Raw genomic sequence first — 25,393 nt, 5'->3', positions numbered from 1 at the left:
CTTAACATGTCCTTCTCGTCTTTGACTGTCTTCTTGCTCTTCCGAAGTTCCCGCTTCATCATTGCCCAGTACTGCTCCACCGGGCGCAGCTCCGGACAGTTTGGCGGATTCATGTCCTCTGGAACAAAATGGACAGATTGGGCCTCATACCACTCCAGGACACTTTTAGAATAGTAGCATGATGCCAAATCTGGCCAAAATAGTGGAGCTTCGTCGTGCTGCTGGAAGAACGGCAAAATGCGCTTCTCGAGGCACTCAGATTTGTAGATCTCGCCATTTACTGTGCCTTTTGTCACGAAAGGCTCACTCAGTCCGCAAGAGCAGATGGCCTGAGATATTTGGAGGCGAACTTCGACATTTTCTTCTTCTTAAATTTGTCGTCCACATAGAACTTGCTCTTGCCGGTGAAAAACTCCAACCCCGGAATTTGCTTAAAATCGGCTTTTATATACGTTTCGTCGTCTATCACACAGCAGCCATATTTTGTCAGCATCTTCTCGTAGAGCTTCCGTGCCCGAGTTTTAGCCGTCGATTGTTGCCGCTCATCGCGGTTTGGGAAGTTCTGTACCTTGTATGTATGTAGTCCAGCTCTCTTCTTTGCATTCTGGACGTAGCTCTGCGACATGCCAATGTTTTTAACCAAATCACGGCTTGAGACGTTGGGATTTGCTTTAATCATCCGCTTCACCTTTACCCTCCGTCTTTTTGTTCTCCGGTCCCGGTTTTCTTCCAGCTCCTTTGCCGTGGTCCAACGTCAACCGCTCCTGGAACCGCTTCAACACTCTGGAGACGGTTGAATGGTGAATGTTCAACATTTTTCCCAACTGCCGGTGCGACAGGTCAGGAAATTCCAAGTGTTTGGAAAGAATTTGTTCTCTCGACTCGCGTTGGTTCACCTCCATTTTCGTTGAATCGAAAAACACGACTTCGAGTTTGACAGCATGTAAACAATACACATCAATGAGAAAGTGTGCAAAATTTGGTTGATTTTTACCCAATGGTAAAAAAGTTATGCTCTGTTGAATGTGTCGCAATAATTTCGTGTTCGCCCTTTACATCAAGCCGCACTCATTGGGTTTTCAACCTACCGGTTTCGTCACATATGGGAGGAGCATGGGACTGATTGTGAGGTCAAACTTGGTTAAGCTTCAGCCCTGTCTACCCACCGACAAAATGTTGCAAAATACCTTCATTGAAGTCGAGAACGTCGTCAACTCATGACCACTGATTAACATTCCCATAGATGACGACATATCGCCCGTTCCAGTACAAAACCGTTTGCAGATCGGTTTGATGTGAATTCCCTTCGATAGCAGCCATGTGCACAGAAAGAACCATTGGATTCAGTCACAGGTCATGACAGACAGGTTCTGGAAGCAATGGGTCCATGACCATCTGCCTACGATCACACGAAAAACCTAGTGGTTCACTCTGTCGAAGCTTGCTACGGTTGGCGATATCGTAATAATCGTCGACTCAAAGTTCGAACGTAACTGCTGGCCTAAAGGTCTATTGCTATGCAATAGACACCCGACGAACAGGTACGGCGGGCAACCGTACAAACAGCACCTGGCGGGATCTACGAAAACACTCTCCAGTATCTCTAGCAGTACTCGACGTTGGTGTTGTATGCGAATGCGCTATCACGTAATCCTTCGCACATTCCGGGAGGGGGAGGGGACCATGCCCCTACTAAATAATGCTCTACTACCCGCCGCACCCGACCTGATGAGAGGATCGGAAGCACCCTGAAGGACGTAAACATAAACAAATCGCTATCATAAATCTACTCTATATTATACCATACTGCTATACAAAAATCAAAAGTGAACTGAACTATTGCTTAAACTCAATTTCTACGTTAAAGGCATAAATCTACTCCTTTTGCTAGTGCTATTGTTAAATCTACCTAGTGAATATCCTAGTAAATAGCTTTAATAACACCAATTCATAACATAGACTAGGTAAGACTTAGTGTTAGGTGAAAACAATGTATGCTAATTTCTGCCCATGTATGCTTCCTTAATCTACACGAAAACAGAGTCAAGTGGTGATCAGTTAGATCATTTAGTTTTATTTAGATCCAGCTCCGCTGTCTCCGCAATGTACACTATTCTAGCAACAATTAAGGTTACATGGTAGTTTTATAATCACTAATAAAACTTAAATCGCACTTGTAGCGTGCTATAAAACTTTAATTGTTACTTGGGTATGGTGCATTAATGGTCACAGATGGAGCTGAGTAGTAAAAACCATCATTCATCCATAGAGTAGAGCGGACTGAGTCCCATTCGCTTTTTGCCGTAGTAGCAGAGCGGCCCACTGTATGCAGTTATAATTGTTCTAGTTTAAACAAAATAGGTTACTCTCGGTAACCGGTTACCCAGAGTTTAATAACCCTTATACCCCAATGGAAGAGTTTGATAGATCATCTGCATTCCGTTAAGTAGATAGTGCATCAACATTTCTCTTAAACTCAATCGTTTATCCCTTCCCGTGGACGATGAAGACAACAGCTTAAGTCTACTAGATTACGCAAATACTAACAAGAAGATAAAAACAAAAATAAATCTCCGAACACGACCCGCTTCCGATCAACCCAAAAAACGACACCAACAATCATCAAACGTACACCGGACATAGTCACTCATTGCCTGCTACTAACCCGTTGTTTGGTGTTCAAGAGGTGGTTAACGGTGGAGGCGACAGCTGCCGATCGCAGTGGATGTTGCCGTTGTTGATGAACCTGCGTTAGTCAGCTGCTGCTTGGATGGCGGCCAGCAGGCAACCATAAATAAATGCGATGACATACAGTACCAGTGCCGATTGTTTGTAGGCGAGATCTTTTCGTCGAGTGTGCGTGTGTGTGTGTGAGTGTGTTTTGTGCGATGTTTTGTTGATATTTGTGTTCGTGCGCGTACATTTTATATTAATTACGGTGAAAGATAGTGAAGTGCAGCTCCAGTGGTGAGTAGATGTGATAAGCGGTTCGTAGGAAGGTAATGGTTGTGGTTTTGAGTTGTAAACGAAGTGGGTTTGAAAGAAAAAACGATAAATGAAAGGCAGATAAGATAAGCTATTTACCAAAAAAAGAGGATAGCGGTGCGGTGGGAAGTATAAATTCCATCCTGTATGCGGGATGTGTTGTAGTACTAGAATGTTTGAAATGAAAATCCTATATGCTTTGGGAATTGGTAATCATCTCAATTTCAGAACCGTCACTGATAGATATGTCATAGTCACACAAATGCAATTCTAGTACTACAAAATCTAACATAAAGAACGCTTTAAATGTGCATGGGCAGAACTGAAGCTTTTGAAGCGATAGAATATCTATAAGCCAAAATGCCCAGAATATGACACAACACAAAAACAAAATCAGTATCACACCACCACGATGAGAAAAATGCAAACGTATTCTACAAACACATTCTATCGTCCGGCAGGACGTTTGCCAATTTCTCAGTGCAGTCAAAAGTACAAGCCTGAATGCGTTCCAAAACTAAGACAAAACAAACATAAATCGATTTACCTCGGTTATCTTGACTGTCTGATGTTGCGACTAGCCTCGTGGCATTATTGTTTAGAAAATTGCTATTACTGATCATATTGATATCGCTGCCGGTAAACAGGGAGGTAGCGGTAGGGGAGCTTGAGGTACCAAAACTACTGCTATCGATTAGATTTTCACTACTGCTGGCGTTGTTGTAGTTGTTATTATTGTTCAAATTGAACGGATCATGATCGACGATGGCCGCACTTTGTGGCTGCACTTCCTCGGTCAACGATTGGAAACTACCGAAATCGATCAACTGAGCGGCGGCGGCGGCGGTCGTTGCGGTATTGGTGGAGGGCGTCTCCAATAGAGGGTAATGTTCACTGCTTTCCACGATACCGGCTGCTGGTGAGAGCGCTAGTTCGTCGGAATGACTACCGGTGTCAAAATGCACTAGAAATTTCGGGGAACCTTCGACAGCCGAAGGAATTTGCGCACTAGTGTTGGGAGTAGATATAAGAAAATAGGAGGGAAACCGTGGATTAATCAGGCTGGACTAGTACTGAAGTTAGGCCGTCTCAGACGAGGGAAGGGAGAAATTAGATAAGTGATTTCGAACATGAAATGATAACAGAAATAACAAAACAAACTTTGAGATGACAACTTGTAGCGTTACTTCTATATCTAGGTCTATAAGCTCCAAACTTGAGCTACAAATAATATTAGCAAAATTGAGTACTAGATTCGGAGTTAATTTATTACAGTAAAAGTACTAGAAATAAAGATTTCGATGCTGGAAAAATTCAATTCGCATGTCTTTTTTGGTAGTAGAAATAAAATAAAAATTTTCCTCATATTATTGTAGTGTGATTAGATCTCACGCTGTTTAACCAGTAATCTAGTACTACATTGCTGATGGAGTTAACGTGATCCAATCTATTACTATTATATCAAAAAGCACATGACAATTGGTGTTACGCGTTTAGTGGATGTAAAGGAATGGAGTAAATGGTTAATAACTGTTTAGCCTTTCTAATTTAGGGCGCATTATTTATGGTTTACACAGGTTCACACGACAAAGGACATTAGCTTGGCGTAATGATAGTTAATTCAAACAACATAACTAACGATACAGAATATAGGTACCTATCGTCAATGGCTTGGTCTATATGCTTTGTACTCTCTTTCAAGAATTTATCTCTCATTATTAGGATCTCTGTTAACACACTTTCTTTCTCGCTTCTGTCTACACTCGAAATGTATGTATTGTATTTAGCACTCTAAATATCCGCAACACGTAATCTAGAAAAGAATCGGAGCACAACGTGGACGTTAGAATTTAATATCGGGATTCATGTAAGCACAGAAGATATTTGTAAACGTTTGCGACACAGACACATACTCTAGGGATAGGTGAGATTTATAGCTGGTTCCCTATGAGCTAGCGAACCATCGTAGTACTAGTATTACATAATCAGTATCCAATTACATAGACGCTGTAATTTGTAACAAACATTATACCCTAACGATCTGAGAGATTCTTCTGTACGAAATGAATCCAATGCTATTCAAAAAAGGATCCAGTACTACTTTCAAGCCTGCCGCAACTCGCCGTAGGTATAACATAAAGAGACTGTGAACTGCCGAGGAAAGCTTTCCGAACACTTACTACCCTGTGATAAACGTACACTTTTGAAGGACATTACACTCTAGTACATGGGTTTTTAAACATGGAGAAACATGGAAGCTTACTAATATAAGAGAAAAAAAAACAATCTACTTACAACACATTATCAATACTGCCATTCTTGTGACCGTTGGTTTGGCCGCTCATGATCGCATCCTCGATGATCAGCTCAGTCGTCTCGGCGATCGTCGTCGCACCCGGTGTCGATTTGCCATTGGTGGTGACTCCCACGGGTGTCGAGCTAGACTCGAGCGACGAAGGCTGCTGACTGCTGCCAATATCACTGTCACCGCCATTGCTGGCGACAACGTTACTGTTCAAATTGTTGTTAAAGCTACCTAGCAGATAGTTTTCCTTCTCCGTCACCGAACGCTCATACTCGGCGCTAGCGTTAGTGATGATAGCGGTATCCATACTGTTGTTGTTATGGTTATTATTTAAACTACTGTTATTGTTGTTATTTTGCTGGTTCTGATCATCTCCATCCTCTACCAGTACCAGTGTCTGGACATCTTGTGCCAGTAGGTCAACCTTTTCACTTGCCTCGGCCGGTACTTGAGAGACAGATTCGGCTTCCGGGTGTTGTTGGCTAACTGATTCCAACATTGACTCGGTCATCGACATTGTTGTGTCCACGTTGGTCGCTGTTGTCGCACTGGATGTTACAATTTCACTTTTACTCATGACATCTTCTCTATTATCGTCGGACTGCTGTCGTTGAGAGTGAACAGGTATTATGAATTAGCATCTCAATATGAAACCAACGATAAATATTAATAGTTAAAGACGATAAATATTAATAGATTAAAATGAAATCTTTTAATTTCTCTGGGTTATAAAAAAAACTGTTTTAAAACACTCACCTTAGTCGGCGTATTGTTAGCACTACCCTTAGCGCGTGTCCGCGACATAATCGCTTCGACGCGCTTTCTCCGTTCCTCGCGTTCCTTCTCCTCCTTCTTAAGTCTTTCGGCCATTTCGATACGCTGCCGTTCGGCTTCCTCGCGGGCTTTACGTTCGGACTCCTCCCGCTCCACCTTCTGGCGTGCTTCCTCCTCGCGACGCAGCCGCTCTTCTTCATCGCGCTTCTTGGCCTCTTCGATAGCCTGCTGCAGGCGTTCCTCTTCGAGGCGGCGCTGTTCTTCGCCCAAACGAATCGTTTCCTCCTCGAGCATGCGAAGACGTTCCTCTTCCTCGAGTTGACGCTGTCTTTCCGCTTCCTCTTCGGCTTCAATTCGTTGACGTTCTAGTTCGGCTTGGCGCTCGGCTTCCTCGCGAGCCAGCCGGCGACGTTCGGCGAGCGCGGCTTTGGCTTCCTCCTCCGTAGAGATGCGCTTCGCATGCATAGACGCAGTCATCAGATCAACATTTGAACCGTCCCCATTTTGCTCGGGTTCTAAACTATTGGTGTCCTTTGTTTCATCTCGCTTCTCCTCGTGATTGCTGACTTCCAACTGATTTGGAACCTGTGGTATTTTTTCAACTATCTCCGATTCAACGTGTGTTTCCTCTACTTTAATCTCAGTTATAATGGTTTGCTCCTGCTGCTGCTGCTTTTCAGCAGTTTCTACCACAGTGGTAACGGTTTCTGACTGCACAACAGCTTCCACCGGCTGCTTCGGTGTTCCATTTTCAACCTTCTCCTCGGTACTCTTTGCGCTGGCCGACGATCCTTGCTTCACCAAAGTGACCGGTAGCGTCGATTGCTTTTGCTGCAAACTGTCGTGTATGCTTCGGTTGGCCTTTTCCGGCCCGGGTGACTGAAGTGGTGTCGACGCTGCCTTCGGAGTACCCCGGGCACTGCTGACGCGTTGCTTCTCTACCGAATGTTTCTTAGCACTGTCCGGTGCAGTGGGTGGCTTGGCCGGTGTGCTAGTACCACTCTGAGGACGTTTGCGCTCCATAGTGGTGGAGCTGGCGCTGCTGCTAGTGGCGGATGTTTTCGGAAGTGGAGGTTTCTCTGGAATGTTGAGGAGGTTTTGAAGGGGAAAAATAGATTAGTAACGGAATACAGTGAGCTGTGACTGTTTTCGGGTTGGTGGGAGGGAGTTACCTGAATGTGTCGAAGTGGTCTGCAGTAGAACTGGAATGACTCGTGAGATATTTAAATATTTGCTAATGTAGTTGGGAAAAGCGTGAATATATGTGCGAACATTTTTTTCTGCGCATGAGATACTTATGTCGTTGTTTTTAAAAGAATGCTGGAAAGACACCAGACTAGCTGCATCAACAAAGGTAACTACGTCGAATTCTCGCGACACTGCAGTATGTATTTCGGAATAAAATCCGATTTCAGGTTAAGTTCAAGAACCTAAGTTTGATAGCCGGTTTAGTTTAGTTCAAAACTTGAATCGGTTACATCATCTATCAAAGATGATATTGTAGTTAACTTAATTTATGGGGGAAAGTACATCCTTAATGTCGTAAAGCGATATTTTCAAAACTAAGTAGGTGTCTTTCAATACAGGCCCTTATTTTCACAATATTTGTTTACACAATATTGCCAGTGAGAATTAATCATTAAAGAAGAAATACAGAATGACGCGAAAATCAAAAACGAAAAATCAGTTTTGTTTCCATATTGTGTGCTAGATATTCCTGAAAAACCAATCAGCTTATGCAGAATATGGTCACAGTACTGATTCTTATGATTCTTATGAAGATCTAGTCAATTTAATATAAACAACTATTATCCAAAAAGAAAAATAAGACGTTTCAAATATACATACTATTAGTCGCTGTGCTTTCCAGGATTAGATCGAGCTCTGCACGATGAGCTACAAATTCGTTGCTTCTGGATCGTAGCAATACAAGAACTTACGCGTGGCGAGACAAAAGGTGTGGAAAAGCGGGAATCGAGCGGCTACAATGTACCAGAGCGGTGACTCATATAATGAACCGGAAACCGACTTTATAATGAGGATCAAAGGTCATTTCCTCAACTAATACATCATCGACGTACACTGACACTGTCTGCACACCGTTACCAATGACAGGAGGCATCCGAACGAGAATTTTTATGGCATCCTATCCCGCAAAGATACTTATAAGGCCACCTGTGGATCACCTCACCCACGGACGAAAAATCTAATCCATCAAGTTCAAAGCTCCAGAAAAAATCTCCGATGTTATACGTAATTCGTCAAGTGAGGATTTGCGTACGGACGCAGAGACTCAACGGGGCAATCATGCATCATGGGATTCGCGGCAGGTTCACAGTATAGCATCTATCCGAGATTCAGAAAGAGATCGGACGACTGAGGAACAATAAAGCCATTGACAATGATCAGCTGCCATGTGAGCTATTCAAATACTGAGGAGACGCATTGGCTTAGAGCCCTTTGCTGGGTGATTTTGAAGATTCGGATGCAAGAAGCTTGGAAGGAGAAGTTCGTCCCATCTACAAAAGGGTGATAGACTGGATTGTTGCAACTATCGAATAACCACATTGCTATCCAAAATTCTTTGTCGCCGCCAACCGCCAACGATCAACGATGGACCCAATGTTTAAAATGCAATAAATAGCGGACACAGTCTGTTTGTGGATTTCGCAATTTCAGTGATACGAAATCTACTGTGACCGATAATGCATGAACAATGAACATTGCTCTCCGACAAAACCGACTTAGTGAAAAAAACCAAAATTTATCGTACAAATACCCGGAGAGATATCCGACTCATTTACGACGTTAGATGGATTGAATCAGAGCGATGCACTCTATATTCTATTGTTTAACATAGCGTTCGATTATACGCTGATGCAATATCTGAAGTGCAGAACCATCATCACGAGAACTCCCATGCCTTTTGGCTTCGTTGATCGCAGTGCAATGGACGAGGCATTTGTACCTTTTAAAAAGGGAGGTTGTGAGAATCGCACTGATTGTAAATTCTGATGTGATAAAGTACATGGTTTCTGGTAGAGAACAAGTGTTGGTTTTGAAGTGAAATGGGGTAAGGTGCGAGGTTGCGACCAATTCATATAACTTAGATCGCAAGTGACATCTAATAACGATATAAAAAGACGCTCTATGCTCCATACAAATCGCTGATACTCCCTGTTACTCTGTACGGAAATGAGGCATGGCGTTGAATGAAGCAGACTATCGAGTGCTCAGTGTGTTTGAAAGAAGAATTCTGCGTTCAATACTCGTCAGAACAGTAAAAAGAGTAGAGTAGTAACGCTTTAGAACATAATGTACAACGGAGTGTTAATGCTAGAACTGCCCAGGGGAGTCAAGATAGTCGGCTTTGCAGATGACATTGTCCTGACGATAACCGGCGAGACCTTCGAAGAAGTTCAGATGTTGACGACAGAGACAATAGGCATCGTGGAAACCTGAATAGCTGATTCCAAGTTGCAGCCGGCTCATCACAAGACACTACCTCTGTCTGGTAGGTCAGAACATGAAAAAAAATCCCGCGTGTCGTGATCAGCGTTGGCGGACACTCAATTCCATCGATGCGTGCACTGAAGCACCTGGGTGTGATGATCGACGATCGGTTAAATTACATCAGCCATGTCGACTATGTATTTGAGAAGGCTGCGAGGACAATTAACGTATTCGCAAACACATGCCGAACATCGCAGGAGCAAGATGCAGCGCGACTTCTGGCGGATGTCTCATCCTTAATACTAAAGTATGGCGTATCGGCCTGGGCTGCGGGCGGGATCCGCGTTTCGCTTAATGGCTGTTCGTGACGAGAGCGCGTACAGAACGATATCGTTGGAGGCGATGTGCGACTTTGCCGGGATGATTCCCGCCATCACTCCCGCTGAGGACGTGGAATGTTACCAGCGGAGGAATACACAAAACGCAAAGAAACTGGTCAGAGCGGACTCGTTGGCTAAGTGGCAGCAAGAATGGGACAACGCGGAGAAAGTTAGGTGGGCCCACCGATTCATCCCAAATGTATCAGCGTGGGTGCGTAGGAAGCATGTTCAGGTGAACTTCCATTTGATGCAATTTTTGTCCGGGCATGGATGCTTCTGGAATTACCTGCATTGGTTTGGACATGCTTTGTCACACCCTTTGGCCGGAGTGGTTCGAAGAAGTTCGAAGGGGTATGCCTGGTGTGGTAGTCGACAATATCGTCGAAGAGATGTGCCACGATGAGCATATCTGGGTTGTGGTCAACAGAGTAGTGCCGAGTATACTCTCCGAGTTGCAGAGCCAGTGGCGAAGGGACCAACAAAACAGCGCCGCCGACTAGAAGGCCGCCGTGAAGTAACAAATCGGGTTCGGGAAAAATCCGGAACTCTCCACCGGCGTATACTAAATCCACCGCCGAGGACCAGTACAGTAATACGCAACGCAGCGTCGGGTTCGGGTCATCGGGACGCCAGCGAACCGGACGCCATGCTCCACCGGAAACGCCGGACCGACCTCAACACCCTACCGGGTAGCTAGTGAGTAGGCTAGATCCACTGCCGAGGACTAGATCGAGTAGACCGCGTCGAACAGCCAGCAGCCGATCGATAGGTCGTTGGGGCGCCAGAGAGACGGAAGCTACGCTCCACCCGGAATCGCTGGACAGACCTCGGCACCTACTGGCTGACCCATCGCGTATGTCGACCGCCGGGGACTAGATCGAGCAGATCGGGACGAAGCGGTGAGTTAAATGGCCCACAAAAACAAACATCGGTATCGGGATAAATCCACCGCCGAGGAATACACAATAGGATCGATTCTAATTGGCTGGGAGCTAATTGGCTCACGAAACAGAGTTCTGTACCGAAAGAAATTTCACCGCCAGGGATCTCTCAATCGGAGTAGGGTAGTTTCATCGTCGGATAATACCCGAGTAGATCTCGATAAAGCTGTGAGCTAAATGGCTCAAGAAAGCGAGTATCGGTTTCGGGTCCTCCGCCGGGAAACTCAGTCGGAGTAGGGTGAGTTCACCGCCGTTATCCGTGCAGATCGTGATAAGGCTGGGAGCTGAATGGCTCACGGAAACAGGAGCTAAATGGCTCAGGAAATCAGCAGCTAAACGGCTCACATAATAGATGGAGACGAAAAGCAAGAGAAGAATCGAGAGCTAAATGACTCAAAAATCGAGACATTTCATGGATCAAGTGAGGCTCCGAGATAGCTGCGGAAACTCGTGAGCAAAAAAAAAAATGCGAAAAAAGCATGAGCCCGCCCCGAAGTGATACCTTGATGTAGTTCTATGGGGGTTGAAGGGCGAAAAAAGAGTGAGGGGTGTTTTTAACGGTTAAGCACGAAAGTGGGTCGTGAGTCCCACACAGTGCTAATACACTACAGGCCCGGTTTTTGAAGCATTTTAAACCTTACTATTAAAAAAACAGAAAATGGAAGATAGCACAGGCGCCATGATCCACGAACTGTTTCAAGCATACAAACATGCTGACATAGCTGATAAATCATGGCAGACTACAATGGGCTGGGCATGTAGTGCGAATGCCGGAAGCGAGATCAGCTAAAGTTATTCCCAACTGAGAACCTAAAATAGGTCGTCAACTTCGGGGCAGACCCCGTACTCGATGGACGTGTGTAATCGAGGAAGATGCGCGTACGATGGGCGTTCCAAGAGACCAGAGACTGGCCGCCCGAGATCGAGTAATCTGAAAATATAAATTACATTTGGTCATGATTCGGAGTACCCGGATTGTTCGGCTACGGTGGTGATGCGATAATGATGCTTACTGTGCACAACAAACAAAAACATGTAAAAGAATCGAAAAACTGAATAAAAATACGCGTAAAAGCAAAAAAGGCAAAAACTGATAAGAATCGAGTTTATTGAGATACGCCAGGAAGTACCGTATACAGTATCAATAGGACAACCTGTCGTGGTTTGGTCGATTCTTTCAATCAGATGCCGATTGCTGTTGAATCAATCTGTCACTTACGTATGTATTTTTGCTTCCAATTTTTTATTTTCACGTGCGGAACTTTGTTTCAATTATCAGCGGCATTTTAGCCACTCTCTATGACTGACAGTTAATATCCGTGGAAGTGTACACACCACCAGAGCTGCAAATCTTTGACAGGTTTGGTTGAGTTGAAGGAGGAACAAATCTCAAATCATGACCTGCTATCTTCAAACAGCAGTTGTTGATTGCATCATTCATTCAAATAGCCATGCCGCTCAATCATTTTCAATTCCATTGACCCTGTGAATATTTCTCTACTGGGGTACCAACTATGTTTTCAAGCAAAACTAGCCTGAACATACTTCAAACTGCTCATGTTTGCATAAAAATGGTAAACATGAGAACATTTAATATAAACTGGCCACTACAGAGTATATGACTACGAAATAGCATTAATTTGAAATGCAAGCGGTCGGTTTTGTCATAAAAATCCCGCAAACTTGAAAGTGAATGAGACTTTGAATTTGAATTTAGGTTGCGCTAGATTCAACTGAAAGCTGGCATTTGAATTTGAAAATGAATTCGCATCACTGTACACCACACGATGGAACCGCAAAGAGAAGTCAATAAACCATTCCTGAGAGCGACTAAAATGTTGAGACTGGTTGAATCTATTAGTTAGTAAATATGAATTATTTTTTCCGATTTCATCTGTTCAGTATGTGGCAGTCAACTTACAGCTTTCGTCAAACAGACGAACATCTCTTGCTTTATAAATAAGTGTTAAAAAATCCTTTATATTCATGATTGCAAGTTTTGCTGCTTCTAATTCTGTATAAAGAGTCTGCACAACATACTAGTTCTTATGTTGTGCTACAAAAATGCCAATTGATTACTCGTCTGATTTTTCGGGAATGCTGATCATGTAGCATGGTGAAATAAATCGAGATGTTTCACGTGTTCACCAATTTGGATCCACGTCGTACAGTGGTCGCTCTCCATACAAAAGTCGGACAAAACCTAAAGTTACTCAAATTAGATGAAAAACTTCAACTTTTGGTAATTTTATGATGCTGAATTGGATGTTTTTTTAAATATCACGACACGTGCTCAAAAATTCAACATTTACGAATATAAAGTGCACCTATACTGGATAATTCATTTTCAAAAATGAAGTAAAGTGAAATGTCAACAAATAGCCGTTCTTTCAATTGTTAAAAATTATGAGACACATCCATAACTAATTTAGTTATAGGTTTTGTGCTCTACGCGCGCAAAGGTGAATTCAAACAATTTTCTCCTTAGCGGAAAAACAATGCCATATGTCAATTTTAAAGTGATTTTAGGTACATGTCCAATGGAAAATATACAGCGAAAGAACGACCGGAGCGGCGAGAATGAAGATACGATTAAAATTCACCTTTTAACACTCGGAATACCAAGGGGGTAAAAAAATGGGAACGCTTACTTTAACCGGTCATATCTCAGCCGTTACATAATCGATTTTAAATCTGTCTTCGCCAATAGAAAGATATGTCTTTTGTGAAAACGTCAAATTAAAAAATAGAAGAATAGAGTTGTCTACCGTAAGTTAGAGTAAAAAGAGTATAACAAAGTCAGCGAGAAAAAAAATGGGAACGCTTCTTTGACTTGCCATATCTTAGCTGTTTGCTCACCAATTTTAATTCTTTCTTCACCATTGGATAGGTAAATCTTTTATAAAAACAGTGAACAAAGAATGATGGAAAACAAATTTGTGTATCTGAAGTAATTGTAAAAACAGTAATTGAGAGTCAGTACAGACGAAATGACTTTTTCTGTTCAAACAATCGTATCACGACCGTTTGTCAACCAATTTCAATTTTCCTTACACCAATGCAATCCTTAGAGCTTCTAGACTTGTAATATATGCAATAAATAGTAGATTTTCAAAAATTACTATACTTTTTCGAGTTTTTAGGAGATAGGATTTTTACAATGTACGTAGCATACGGTTGATTGAAATTCTTTGCGACTTGTTAGATTTACGGTTTGAAAATTACCTGTTTACTCAATAGTTCTACATATTATACATGGATATTATTATATCAAAATGATTGCACGAACGTGGAGAAACACATTATTGTATGTAAGTTACTAAATAATAGAGTGTGTTAGGACGATTCAGTAAATACGAAGATGTTCAGAATTTTGAAATATTCGTCATATAACTTTAAATTTGAAGCGATGACCTATACATTTTAATACACCAGTCGATTGTAATTGATGGCGGCTACAATTTCTGAAAAAACACATTTTTATATTTTCTCAAAAAATAGCCAAAAGTACGTAGAAGTACAGAAATTTCATTTAGTTGGCAAAAAACGTCGAATTCAAAGCGATGGCCTATACCTTTTTATATACCAATCGATTATAATTGATTTTGGTTACAATTTCTGGAAGAACAATTTGTATATTTTCTCAAAAAATAGACTAAAGTACGTAGAACTACAGTAATTTCATTTAGTTGACAAATAGCTTCAAGTATTTAAAGCTATCACCTATTCCATTTATACACCAATCGATTGTAATTGATTTTGGCTACAATTTCTTAAAGAACATATTTTTATATATTCTCAAAAAATAGCCAAAAATACGTACAAGTACAGAAATTTCATTTATTGGGCAAATAACGACGAATTCTAAGGGATGATTTATACTTTTTTATACACCAATCGATTGTAATTGATGGCGGCTACAATTTTTGAAAGAACACATTTTTATATTTTCTCAAAAAATAGACAAAATGCGAAGAAGTACGGAAATTTGATGTAGTTGGCAAATAAGGTCAAATTCAAAGTGATGGCCTACAATTTTTTATATATACCAATCGATTGTAATTGATTTCGGCTACAATTGTTGCAAGATAAACTTTTCATATTTTCCCGAAAAAACGACAAAAATACGTAGAAGTACAGAAATTTCGTCTGATTGGCACATAACTACAAATTTCCGTACTTCTACGTATTTTTGGCTAATTTTTGAGAAAATATAAACAATTGTTCTATCAGAAATTGTAGCCGCCATCAATTACAATAGATTGGTGTATAAATAGTGTAGGTCATCCCTTTTAATTTGCAGTTATTTGTCAATCAAAAGAAATTTCTGTACTTCTACGTATTTTTGTCGTTTTTTAAGAAAATATAAAAAGTTTATCTTGCAACAATTGTAGCCAAAATCAATTACAATCGATTGGTATATATAAAAGTGTAGTCATCACTTTGAATTTGACCTTACTTGCCAACTAAATCAAATTTCCGTACTTCTACGTATTTTGTCTATTTTTTGAGAAAATATAAAAATGTGTTCTTTCAGAAATTGTAGCCACCATTAATTACAATCGATTGGTGTATAAAAAAGTATAAATCATCCCTTAAAATTCGACGTTATTTACCCACTAAATGAAATTTCTGTGCTTATACGTAGTTTTGGCTATTTTTTTTAAAATATGTTCTTTCAGAAATTGTAGCCAAAATCAATTACAATCGATTGGTATATAAAAAGGTATAGGCCATCACTTTGAACTCGACGTTATTTGCCAACTAAATGGAATTTCTGTACTTCTACGTACTTTTGGCTATTTTTTGAGAAAATATAAAAATGTGTTTTTTTTCAGAAATTGTAGCCGCCATCAATTACAATCGACTGGTGTATTAAAATGTATAGGTCATCGCTTCAAATTTAAAGTTATATGACGAATATTTCAAAATTCTGAACATCTTCGTATTTACTGAATCGTCCTAACACACTCTATTATTTAGTAACTTACATACAATAATGTGTTTCTCCACGTTCGTGCAATCATTTTGATATAATAATATCCATGTATAATATGTAGAACTATTGAGTAAACAGGTAATTTTCAAACCGTAAATCTAACAAGTCGCAAAGAATTTCAATCAACCGTATGCTACGTACATTGTAAAAATCCTATCTCCTAAAAACTCGAAAAAGTATAGTAATTTTTGAAAATCTACTATTTTCTTGCATATATTACAAGTCTAGAAGCTCTAAGGATTGCATTGGTGTAAGGAAAATTGAAATTGGTTGACAAACGGTCGTGATACGATTGTTTGAACAGAAAAAGTCATTTCGTCTGTACTGACTCTCAATTACTGTTTTTACAATTACTTCAGATACACAAATTTGTTTTCCATCATTCTTTGTTCACTGTTTTTATAAAAGATTTACCTATCCAATGGTGAAGAAAGAATTAAAATTGGTGAGCAAACAGCTAAGATATGGCAAGTCAAAGAAGCGTTCCCATTTTTTTTCTCACTGACTTTGTTATACTCTTTTTACTCTAACTTACGGTAGACAACTCTATTCTTCTATTTTTTAATTTTAAGTATTCACAAAAGACATATCTTTCTATTGGTGAAGACAGATTTAAAATCGATTATGTAATGGCTGAGATATGACCGGTCAAAGTAAGCGTTCCCATTTTTTTGACCCCCTTGGTAGTCCGCGTAACTTTTTACCCCCTTGGTATTCCGAGTGTTAATTGAACACACTTAGAAAAGTTCCGCCGTCGAGGAACTATGATGACGTCATCACAAATTCCCAACAGTATCGTATTCACCGCTACAGCCCCAATAACTATTAATGGACCCATCGACCAGTGACGATCAGGCTTCCTTACTGCTCTCGATTTTAGCTCATTTTCTCTCTTGCAAGCAGTTAAACGCAGTAGGGCTGTTTACTAGCTCCCACCGAAAGCGAGAGAACACGCTCTCGAGAATCAAGAGATTTTTTTTTGTGTTCACACATATCGCTCTACCACGCAGCGGGGATGCTAAAGTATTAATTCTCACCCAATTCAAGAGGGAGTGTTGGTCATAAGATGCTCAGTTACAGAAAGAGCATGTTTGAAAAAAACGCCAATAAAATGAGATGGTTTCAAAAACAACAGAATGGCGATATTTTATATCAAATGAGTGCTTTATTTAGGCTTTGCATATTCAAACCAGCAAGTTATATGTACACACTAAGCAAACTCAAAGTTGTTCGGTAATTTCATTTGACGATTTGCACAGTAATATTTAACGGAGATCAGCAATTGATTTGAAAAATTGCGAAAGTGTATTCATTTTTCAGCCACTTTGGTAGTTAATTAATTAAATAACGAATAATTTGCTGCTAAAACCTGGAATATTTTCAATAGAATTTATTATTACTTTTGCTTTTTTCGGTAAATTATCCACTATGCAGTAAAAAACTGACTTGTTCGGCAAAAAGTTAAACATCATCGAATCTCATCAAAAACTTACAAATCACGTACAACAAACCATCTGTTAAATCGCCATTTTCGGAGAAAAAACATTAACACGACGTGTTTGAATATTGCGAATACTTCTAAGTCTTTCTTAAAACCATGAATTTTCATGAACACAAACCAGGAAAAAAGCAGTTATAGTGAAATTTTTCTGGTCGTCATCATGTTCGAGGTGTATTTATTCCTTGACTTGGACAATTTTACACTTGACGATTTTGTATAAAGGATTTGACTCGCAAGTGTAATAATTAGAAGCCTGATAGCGCAAGGAAGTGTAGCTTCAATCGCAAAAATGTGGAAATAATTCGGCTTTATTGATAATTATTGATAATTTTTCCGAACAAGCGATTTTTTGATAATGAGAATGTTTTGTGTTCAGAAATCCCGGGCTAAAATTCGTAATCAAGTTCAGGAAATTAAGATTTCTTTCGATCGTCTTTTAATTTTCTGTGCTATCATTAAAAAGCTGGCAAATTAACTTCCACTACCAATTCGTCAAAAGGACGATCCATAAATGACGTAGCATTTTTTGAGTGATTTTTAACACCCCCTCCCCCATCGTAGCATTTCGTCACAAACCTCTAAATACCCCCTCTGGTAATTACGTAACTTGACGGTAATTCTCTCCCCACCTTATCCCCGAAAAATTTAAAAAAAATAAAAAACGATGCTATTTATTCCCCATTTAAAAAGCTACGTAGCATGACATGACCCCCTACCCCCTGTCGTCACACATCATCACAAAATACAATACTCCCCCCTCCCCCATATAATGCTACGTCATTTATGGATGATCCCAAATTTAATAATCAAATTGCTGAACAAGTCAGCAATCCCAACAATCTGAAAATTTGCTGAGTATTTTTCAAGATTGAGTAAAAAGGGAATATTGCGGAGAGTTTGGTAACAGAATTGGTTTACTAAATTGACTATCAAATGGCTTGCTGTTCAAAACCCAAGTAAAATTTTCCATTACTCAATAATTCAAACTAAGTGCGTAATCTATGCACGTTCGGTAGACCAAATTAATAGACATTTGAGCATTACACTAATGTTAGGACCCTTTTAAACATGTATTTCAGAATGATTTGAAGACAACGCTGATTTTATTTTTGCAAAGATTGGATTAAGGCGGAAAATGGTAGAATATTGGTGTTTAAACGCAACGAAAACTTAATTCGAGTGCTCTAATTTTCACCCTGCCATTTGCGACAATGTGATGAAGAAAAATGGCAGACGCTGCTTAAGTAAAGGTTTGAAATGAGTAGGGTTATAATATAATTAGGATGAAAGTAGTCTCAATATCCTTTAAGGGGTTAAAAAAACTGGTTGAAACTCAGAAAATTGGAAAAAAATTATTGAATATTGTTAAAGTACATGCTTTTGAAAATATCTGTGCAAAATTTCATCCAGATCGAACCATTAAATTTTTAATCACAGCCGTTTGCAGCGCGCTGGTTCTTCCACAAAAGTAAATACAAAACTTTAAACGCAATCATCTCGGAATGAAGTTTTTTGAAAAGTACCGTTGCGGTGAACGTGATGTCTCAAAAGCTTCCAAAAGAGATCCGATTTACATAAACTTTTTTTTTTCAATTGTTTGTATTTACATTCTCGTGTACTTGAACGGTTGCTTTTTCATCTAAAGATTTTCGATTCTTAGCAATTAATTTTTGTTTAAAATTTTTAACACGGAAGAACTCAATTTTTTGGTCAATTTTTTTTGTAAGATAATAAATCTCTTTTAGGAAACCGATCCAATTAAGTACACCACAATACATTTCTCTTCAATAATCTTTAGTTTTTGATTTTCTGTTGAGCGGTTCGGCTTGGAGAGCGTTCACCACAAACCTTTGCCATAAAACATGCTTTGGGGGATGCACCATAACTCCGACAACCTTCAATATATTTTTTAATTCAACTTGTGTTTTCTATCTTCGGTAGTGCTACCAACGAACTTTCTTTCGATTTTTCAAATAAAATTTGCATAAAAAACTTTAATAAAAATCACGAACTTAGCTCACTTTTTCGCCACTTATTGTAACCCCTTAAATCAGTCTAATAGGCATTTTAGTAGTTACACCACCGTAGAATTTTTAAAACGTCGAATTTTTATTTATTAGTCTAAAATGCGTTTTAGAATGTTAAAAATTATATCCCAAAAAATGAAAGACGAATACGATATATAAATGCTCAAATTATCAGTTCTTCCGCAACGCCTCTTGTGTAAACCTCAAACCCACTTTTTTGAGTTGGCCGGAAATGCAACTCGAACAAATGGCTTTTGGTCGTTTTAAAATTTTCACAACATATTCGAAATGATTTCTCCAGCAACGTGCGTAAAATTTTAATTTCTTATTGCTTAATTTTTGTTAAATTAACAATTTGTTTCGATTTTAATGGTATTTTCGGCGTTTTTTTTACTTAATAGTGCAATGGTGCAGCGAAAAGCCAAACATCGAAAAAAAAATCCTTCGTAAGTCGCTTACTACTGTCATAAGGAATAAGAAACTATTTTTTTGACTCTAGGTTTAAAATTACGCGAGATAGTTTTCAGGCCGTGGACCTCTACCTAAAAAAACTCGCATAGGGGGGAAATGCTGCACAGATCCTATCTTGTGATAAAATTACTAGAAAAAATTATTTTTCTGATTCAATACATATGTTATAAATCCCTTTTAACAATATTTCAACTCATCCCTTTATTGTGCCAAGAAAAAATCCGAAATATGCTGAACTGGGAGCTGCCAATTCAAACATCTTTACTATTCCCAGAAGGTAAAACATGGATATTTATCATGAACGCCGAGTGAAATATTCAAACACTGATGTGAAGTGAACTAAATTTGGTTCCCCTGAGGGTAAAGAGGAAACTATTTTATTCTCATCTGCCAACTGAGCAATTTATCTCCGTTGCTCCACCAGACTATGATGAGCTAAACGCAGAGCATCTAATAAAGATACGCTCTGTCACAAGCAAGAGGATTCAGCAATAAGAGGATGTGGTTTCTCTCTGCTCTCTTAGTCACTGGGCAAAAAATGCGCACCAAAATAAAACTCATGTTATATGGGGGTACAATATTTCTCTATCTCTTCGTTGCAAAGATGAGTAAAATGAAGCCTGGTGACGATTCCCTTCGATTGGGGGTCGATGGGTTCATTAGTAGGTATTGGGGCTGTAGCGATGATCACGCTACTGTTGGGAAGTTGCTTCGATTCCTGCTCGAGTACATATCTTTTCTCAGTGTGATCAATATAAAAGTGGATTTTAACCTATCTTAATTCTCGCCGTTCCATTTATTCTTTCTCTGTCTATTTTCCGTTGGATATGTTCCTAGAAACCTTGAAAAGGGGAAAAACATGACTTACATCAAAAACAAGGAATATATTCAAAGTGATCACAGCCGAACCAACTTGAAGTATTGTCGTACGTTTGCCACGCGATAGTTTGGCGTCGATCATTTTTAAAGTTCGATATCTGGATTCACAGGATTTCTTCCCTATCTTGCAATGCGCATTAAAGTTTAATGTCCGGTTCAAAGTTACGCCGAGGATCCTGAACCGGTTTGTTTGCGGAACAGCTACTTCTTCTATGGTAATGTTACGCACTGGATCTTGGTATGCACAAGGACTACAGTTCAAGATGTTCGACTTAGTGGCAGAAACTTCGAAGTCAACTTTTTAGTCATTTTTTACAATGGCCTACATCTTAGGATATAGAGCTGCTGTTTTGCGTTGATATACGATAAGGATAATGCCGCTGGCATTCTAGAGTATGTCAACGCCATTTGGACTTACTTTGAAGATCGGTTGCATCGCGCGAGGGAAAGTGTCAGTGAAAGTGGGAAAGTGTGGAATGCAATTGACCAGTTCATGTATATCAGACAGGTAACTTCCCATTCAAACCGGGAACTTCAAAGGAAGAGAAAGCTTTGTAATATATTGACCATACGACCACGAATTCTCCAGGAATAGTGTGCGAAGTATTCCGTGCCACCAAGTTGTGTCGTATACCTCGGAGGGGTCCAACGAAGCTATGAGGCTGTGCTCATCGTTTATCGGGAGCGATATCTCTAGCTCCGCAAAGTACGTATCAGTACCGCGTCCAGAAAGAAAAGCGTGTTGCCGTTAATCGAGTCGCACCCTTCACTCCAGCTTGGCTATGAGTCGTTTGTTTACGATGTACTCGAACAGCTTTGCCATAAACAAACGAGCGAAATTGGCCGGAAAGCAGTAATTCCGGAGTCATTGAAATTGGATTATGGAGCTAGAAAAACCAAAGTGACCAGCTAACGAAAAAAGCGCCGCTGCGACAGACAGCGTTGAAAATTCCAAAAAGAGAGTAACCGATCAGGTAAACCCCGGTTGGGACACTTTGTCAAAAACCCGCCCTTTGTCAAAAACCCACAAAAGCACATTCAGAGTGAGGTCGGTGTTGTACACATCATCAGTATCGGGTGAGTGGGTTATGCCTTGCCTTTCTGCTCATGCATTAGCTTGAAAGCATGGAGGGTAACTCGAGGTCACCAATCTTTCGGAGTAGCGTCACAAAATCTTTCCACGATTTTTACTTCGCTAACTGAACTTCATTCCATACCGCTGCTCGAGATTCCCGGAATCCTCTGAGTGCTGTTGGTCTATCTGAATCAAAGATCTTTAGCCGTCGAGGGTTCGAAGATGTCCTTTACATTGGGTAAAAGTAGGTACACGCAAGTCATGAATGAAGTTTCATTTATAATTTATATCGATACATAGCTTCAACGGCAAATTTGCGTGACGCTGCAGAACTGTTGATAGTGACAGGACGCCAGAACAGGATTAAACAGAGTTGAGCTGTTTCACCACAATCACAAATCGCCGGCCAAATCAAAGAAATTGGGGTAAAATTAGGCATTCTCTTCTTATGAACCTGCTGTGCAATCAGAAACATGGGCTCGCTGAAATATTCCTATTCAGAGAGTTGGGGGAAGTCGACATTGTCGTATCTTTTGTTATCTATAACGATACCATATAATTTCATGAGCAACTGCGGATAGAATTGGGTCATTAAATAAGAAAAAAAATCATTTTTGACGTAGGACTACGTCTTTGTTTTCGATATGGGGGTGCACTTTGCAAATTCAACAAAAATGGTATGTAACGAAAAGCGGTCCAATTTTAAACGCTTATAATTCAGCCATCTTACGGTAAATTTTAATTTTTTTTGCGCATATCGCTCAGAAATACTTCTAAGAATAGATTCCAATAGATAAACCCAAAGATTTTTGATATCATGGCATTAAAATTTTAAATAATGTTCAACATAGTTAAAATACCACGCATTTGCACACAGAAGGCTGCGCTTCCCTAGCTTGGCACGACAGATTTATGTACCTAATGCGCAACGCTAGTATGAATGACGTTATCATCGACTATTTAAAGAGTAGATTTGGTCGGGCAAGCTCAGTTGCCTCTTGGTCAGCAGGCAGAGCAGAGCACTACGCTGCATGCTCCCACAGCCAGTGTAGCAGAGGCTAGCGTCGTGGTACTAGTTGTCTCTTTCGCACCACCCATCATCACCAACATTGACTCATTTTGCTCGGTGCGTATCTTCCATTCGTGTACGGACACGATGTACTGGCACAGCTTTTTATTCAAGCACGGTACACCGTTCACTTGGGTTGATTGTTTGAGGCGAATGTGTAGGTATATCCAAGTGTTGCGTGTATAATAGAAATCTGAGCATTCGTTGCGCGAAGCGAAAGCTTTCGGTTTTTCTTTACGCTATCGTCTCCACGACAGGCTAAGGAGACGAAAACTTTCTTAGAAACAAATTCACGCGAATGGATAGAAGAAAGTGCAACGAAGGTTTATTATTTACGTTTAATCAATTTATTGATTCCACGAGATTCATTTCCACTCAACCTATCCCACTTTGATACTACCAATACATAGGTACTACAAAGCCTATTTATGAATGGATGCACTGTTACTCAAAAAAACGCTGCAAAAAATGCATCTAAGTCCATTTATAAAACTATTTTCGATTCTTGTATATGTTTTGCTTCGATATATGATTAAGACCACTGCATTCGCTACATTTATGTGTACTTTAGGAAAATTACAATAACGGCAAAATAAAACTATAAAGCTGTCCTGTTTTACGACAAATGACGCCCTGTCAGAAAAAATACATACATGTTTTCCCGGTTTCCCCGCAGGGTTATTTTTATTTGACATAAACACCATCCAATGCATATAGTTTTTTTTTCATTTTGGGTGTTGTTTTGATAGGTCAGATGTAAACAAGTGCAGTTTTCCTATGTACGGTTGCCAAGTTTACATAAGATTTATTTTAAAAAACAAAAAAAATCGTTTTTACGTATTACAACGAATTTTTTGTGAAATAATGTTATATTATGTATATTAGACCTAAAATTTATCAAATGGAACGGAAAACTATATATAGCTTAATGACCCAATTCCCGCACAGGTTTTGCTATTAGGGGAACAGGTGGTAAAATGAACATATTAAGCAAAGTCATTATTTTCTACTTAATAAAAAAAACATGGACTAGATATGTTTTGTACATATTTGGTGAAAATAAATCGACATGAACATATTTTTTCAAACATTTTTCTTGATTTCAAAACATGAGACATGTTTATAGCATGTGGGTGAAATAAACATGTTGTGGTGGTAAAATGAACAGCTTCTGGCGACCTGCAAAATGCCCTGTATGTATGCAATGCTTAGCGTTGGGAAGCATTTTCCGAGCAATGCTGATGTCCCAGCGGATCATGAGCTTTGCGTAACACACAGGGCATTTTGTAGGCAAAAAAACTTATCACGGAAAAATTGAATTTTCATGACGTAATTTAAACCAATTTACAATACTTCGACATCAAAACAAATCTACAAACTTGGGATTATCCATGGGTGTTTGAATTTTTAGGATCTGTTGGACAACAGTGAAGATATAGCAATTTGAAGTGACCGTTCCGACTAATTTTGAGGCTTGGTACTTGGAGTGGCAAGATGGTTCACATTGCCCCCACTATAACCTGTTCATTTTAACACCTAAGACATATTATTTTCAAACAGCCGTTCCGATTAAGCCATTTTCTCCTGATCCCCACTTATTGCAGTGAAATATCTTTAAGAGGTTCAATTACTATCATGTAACACCATTTTCAGAATAAAATGGAATTTAACATCAAAAGACCTTATATTCTATATGCCGAATTTAACATTAGCGACAGACATGAATATCGATTTTGGTTTTTATGATATTTATTTCACATTTGACAGATTTTTATCAAAATAAATAATTTTAATATCCTTTGAATACTTGACACGTCACATTTCTGTGAAGTTTGTTCTAAATTTAACAAACATTGACTTGATTTGGCTACCTGTTCATTTTACCCCCTCCCCTATTAATTTTACCCACAGTTCCCCTACACTTTTCTACTCCTTTCGATTCGGTGTCTTCTATTCCTTGTAAACATGTAGTCCAGAAATCCTCGAATTTTCTAGAAATGTCACGGATTGTCGTGACCGGTTGGCCTTTGAATTATTTGAATACTTGTATATCCATTGTTTCTATTGTCTTTGTTGTGTTTTTAAAATTCCGTTTAGTTTTCAGTGACTAATTCGAGTCGCCAGAATTAATGCATATATGCATTCATATTTTAAAAACCTCCCGAAATAAAATTCAGGCTATGGGACTGGTAACGTAATTTGTTCCGTGGGACAAAAAGAGACGACGCAGATTTGATAGGACCCTGGCGTATTTAATTTTTTTATTTGGTTTAAGTAATAAACATGGATTACAAATCTGCAACTTTTTGCCAATTTCATCTTTTCTATTTCGAAAGTGTGATGATTTGAAGCAGCTAAATTTCGGACAAACCTTTGGGAATTTAATTAGATTGTCTCCATGACTGTGTATGTTGAAATTACGGATTAAGAAAATTTACAAAACCTCGTATGTAGTAAAAATACTTACTCATAGCTGCACTGTCCTGCTTGTTCACGGATGCAGACATTAAACAGACCACTTGGACACATTCACT

The 25,393-nt window shown here is 39.6% G+C and overlaps 1 protein-coding gene across 15 annotated transcripts in view; it reads right to left on the bottom strand.

Moving 5' to 3' along the window:
• Window positions 1-25,393, bottom strand: part of LOC131695733 (ensconsin-like) — a 106,318-nt gene that overhangs the window by 17,581 nt on the left and 63,344 nt on the right. For 12 of the 15 annotated variants that reach the window (XM_058984234.1, XM_058984239.1, XM_058984236.1 and 9 more), the window contains 3 exons: window positions 6,047-7,143; window positions 5,281-5,894; window positions 3,533-3,993 (listed from right to left, as the gene is read on the bottom strand). In XM_058984234.1, the coding sequence (XP_058840217.1) occupies window positions 3,533-3,993; window positions 5,281-5,894; window positions 6,047-7,143 (2,172 nt within the window). Of the gene's footprint in view, window positions 1-3,532; window positions 3,994-4,642; window positions 4,799-5,280; window positions 5,895-6,046; window positions 7,144-25,393 lie in introns of those variants that run through there. The other 3 variants (XR_009306708.1, XM_058984235.1, XM_058984241.1) reach the window with 3 other exon arrangements.

This window comes from Topomyia yanbarensis, unplaced genomic scaffold, assembly GCF_030247195.1.
Source record: "Topomyia yanbarensis strain Yona2022 unplaced genomic scaffold, ASM3024719v1 HiC_scaffold_50, whole genome shotgun sequence".
Classification (NCBI taxonomy): Eukaryota; Metazoa; Arthropoda; class Insecta; order Diptera; family Culicidae; genus Topomyia; species Topomyia yanbarensis.
This window is presented reverse-complemented; position numbering and strand designations above follow the sequence as displayed.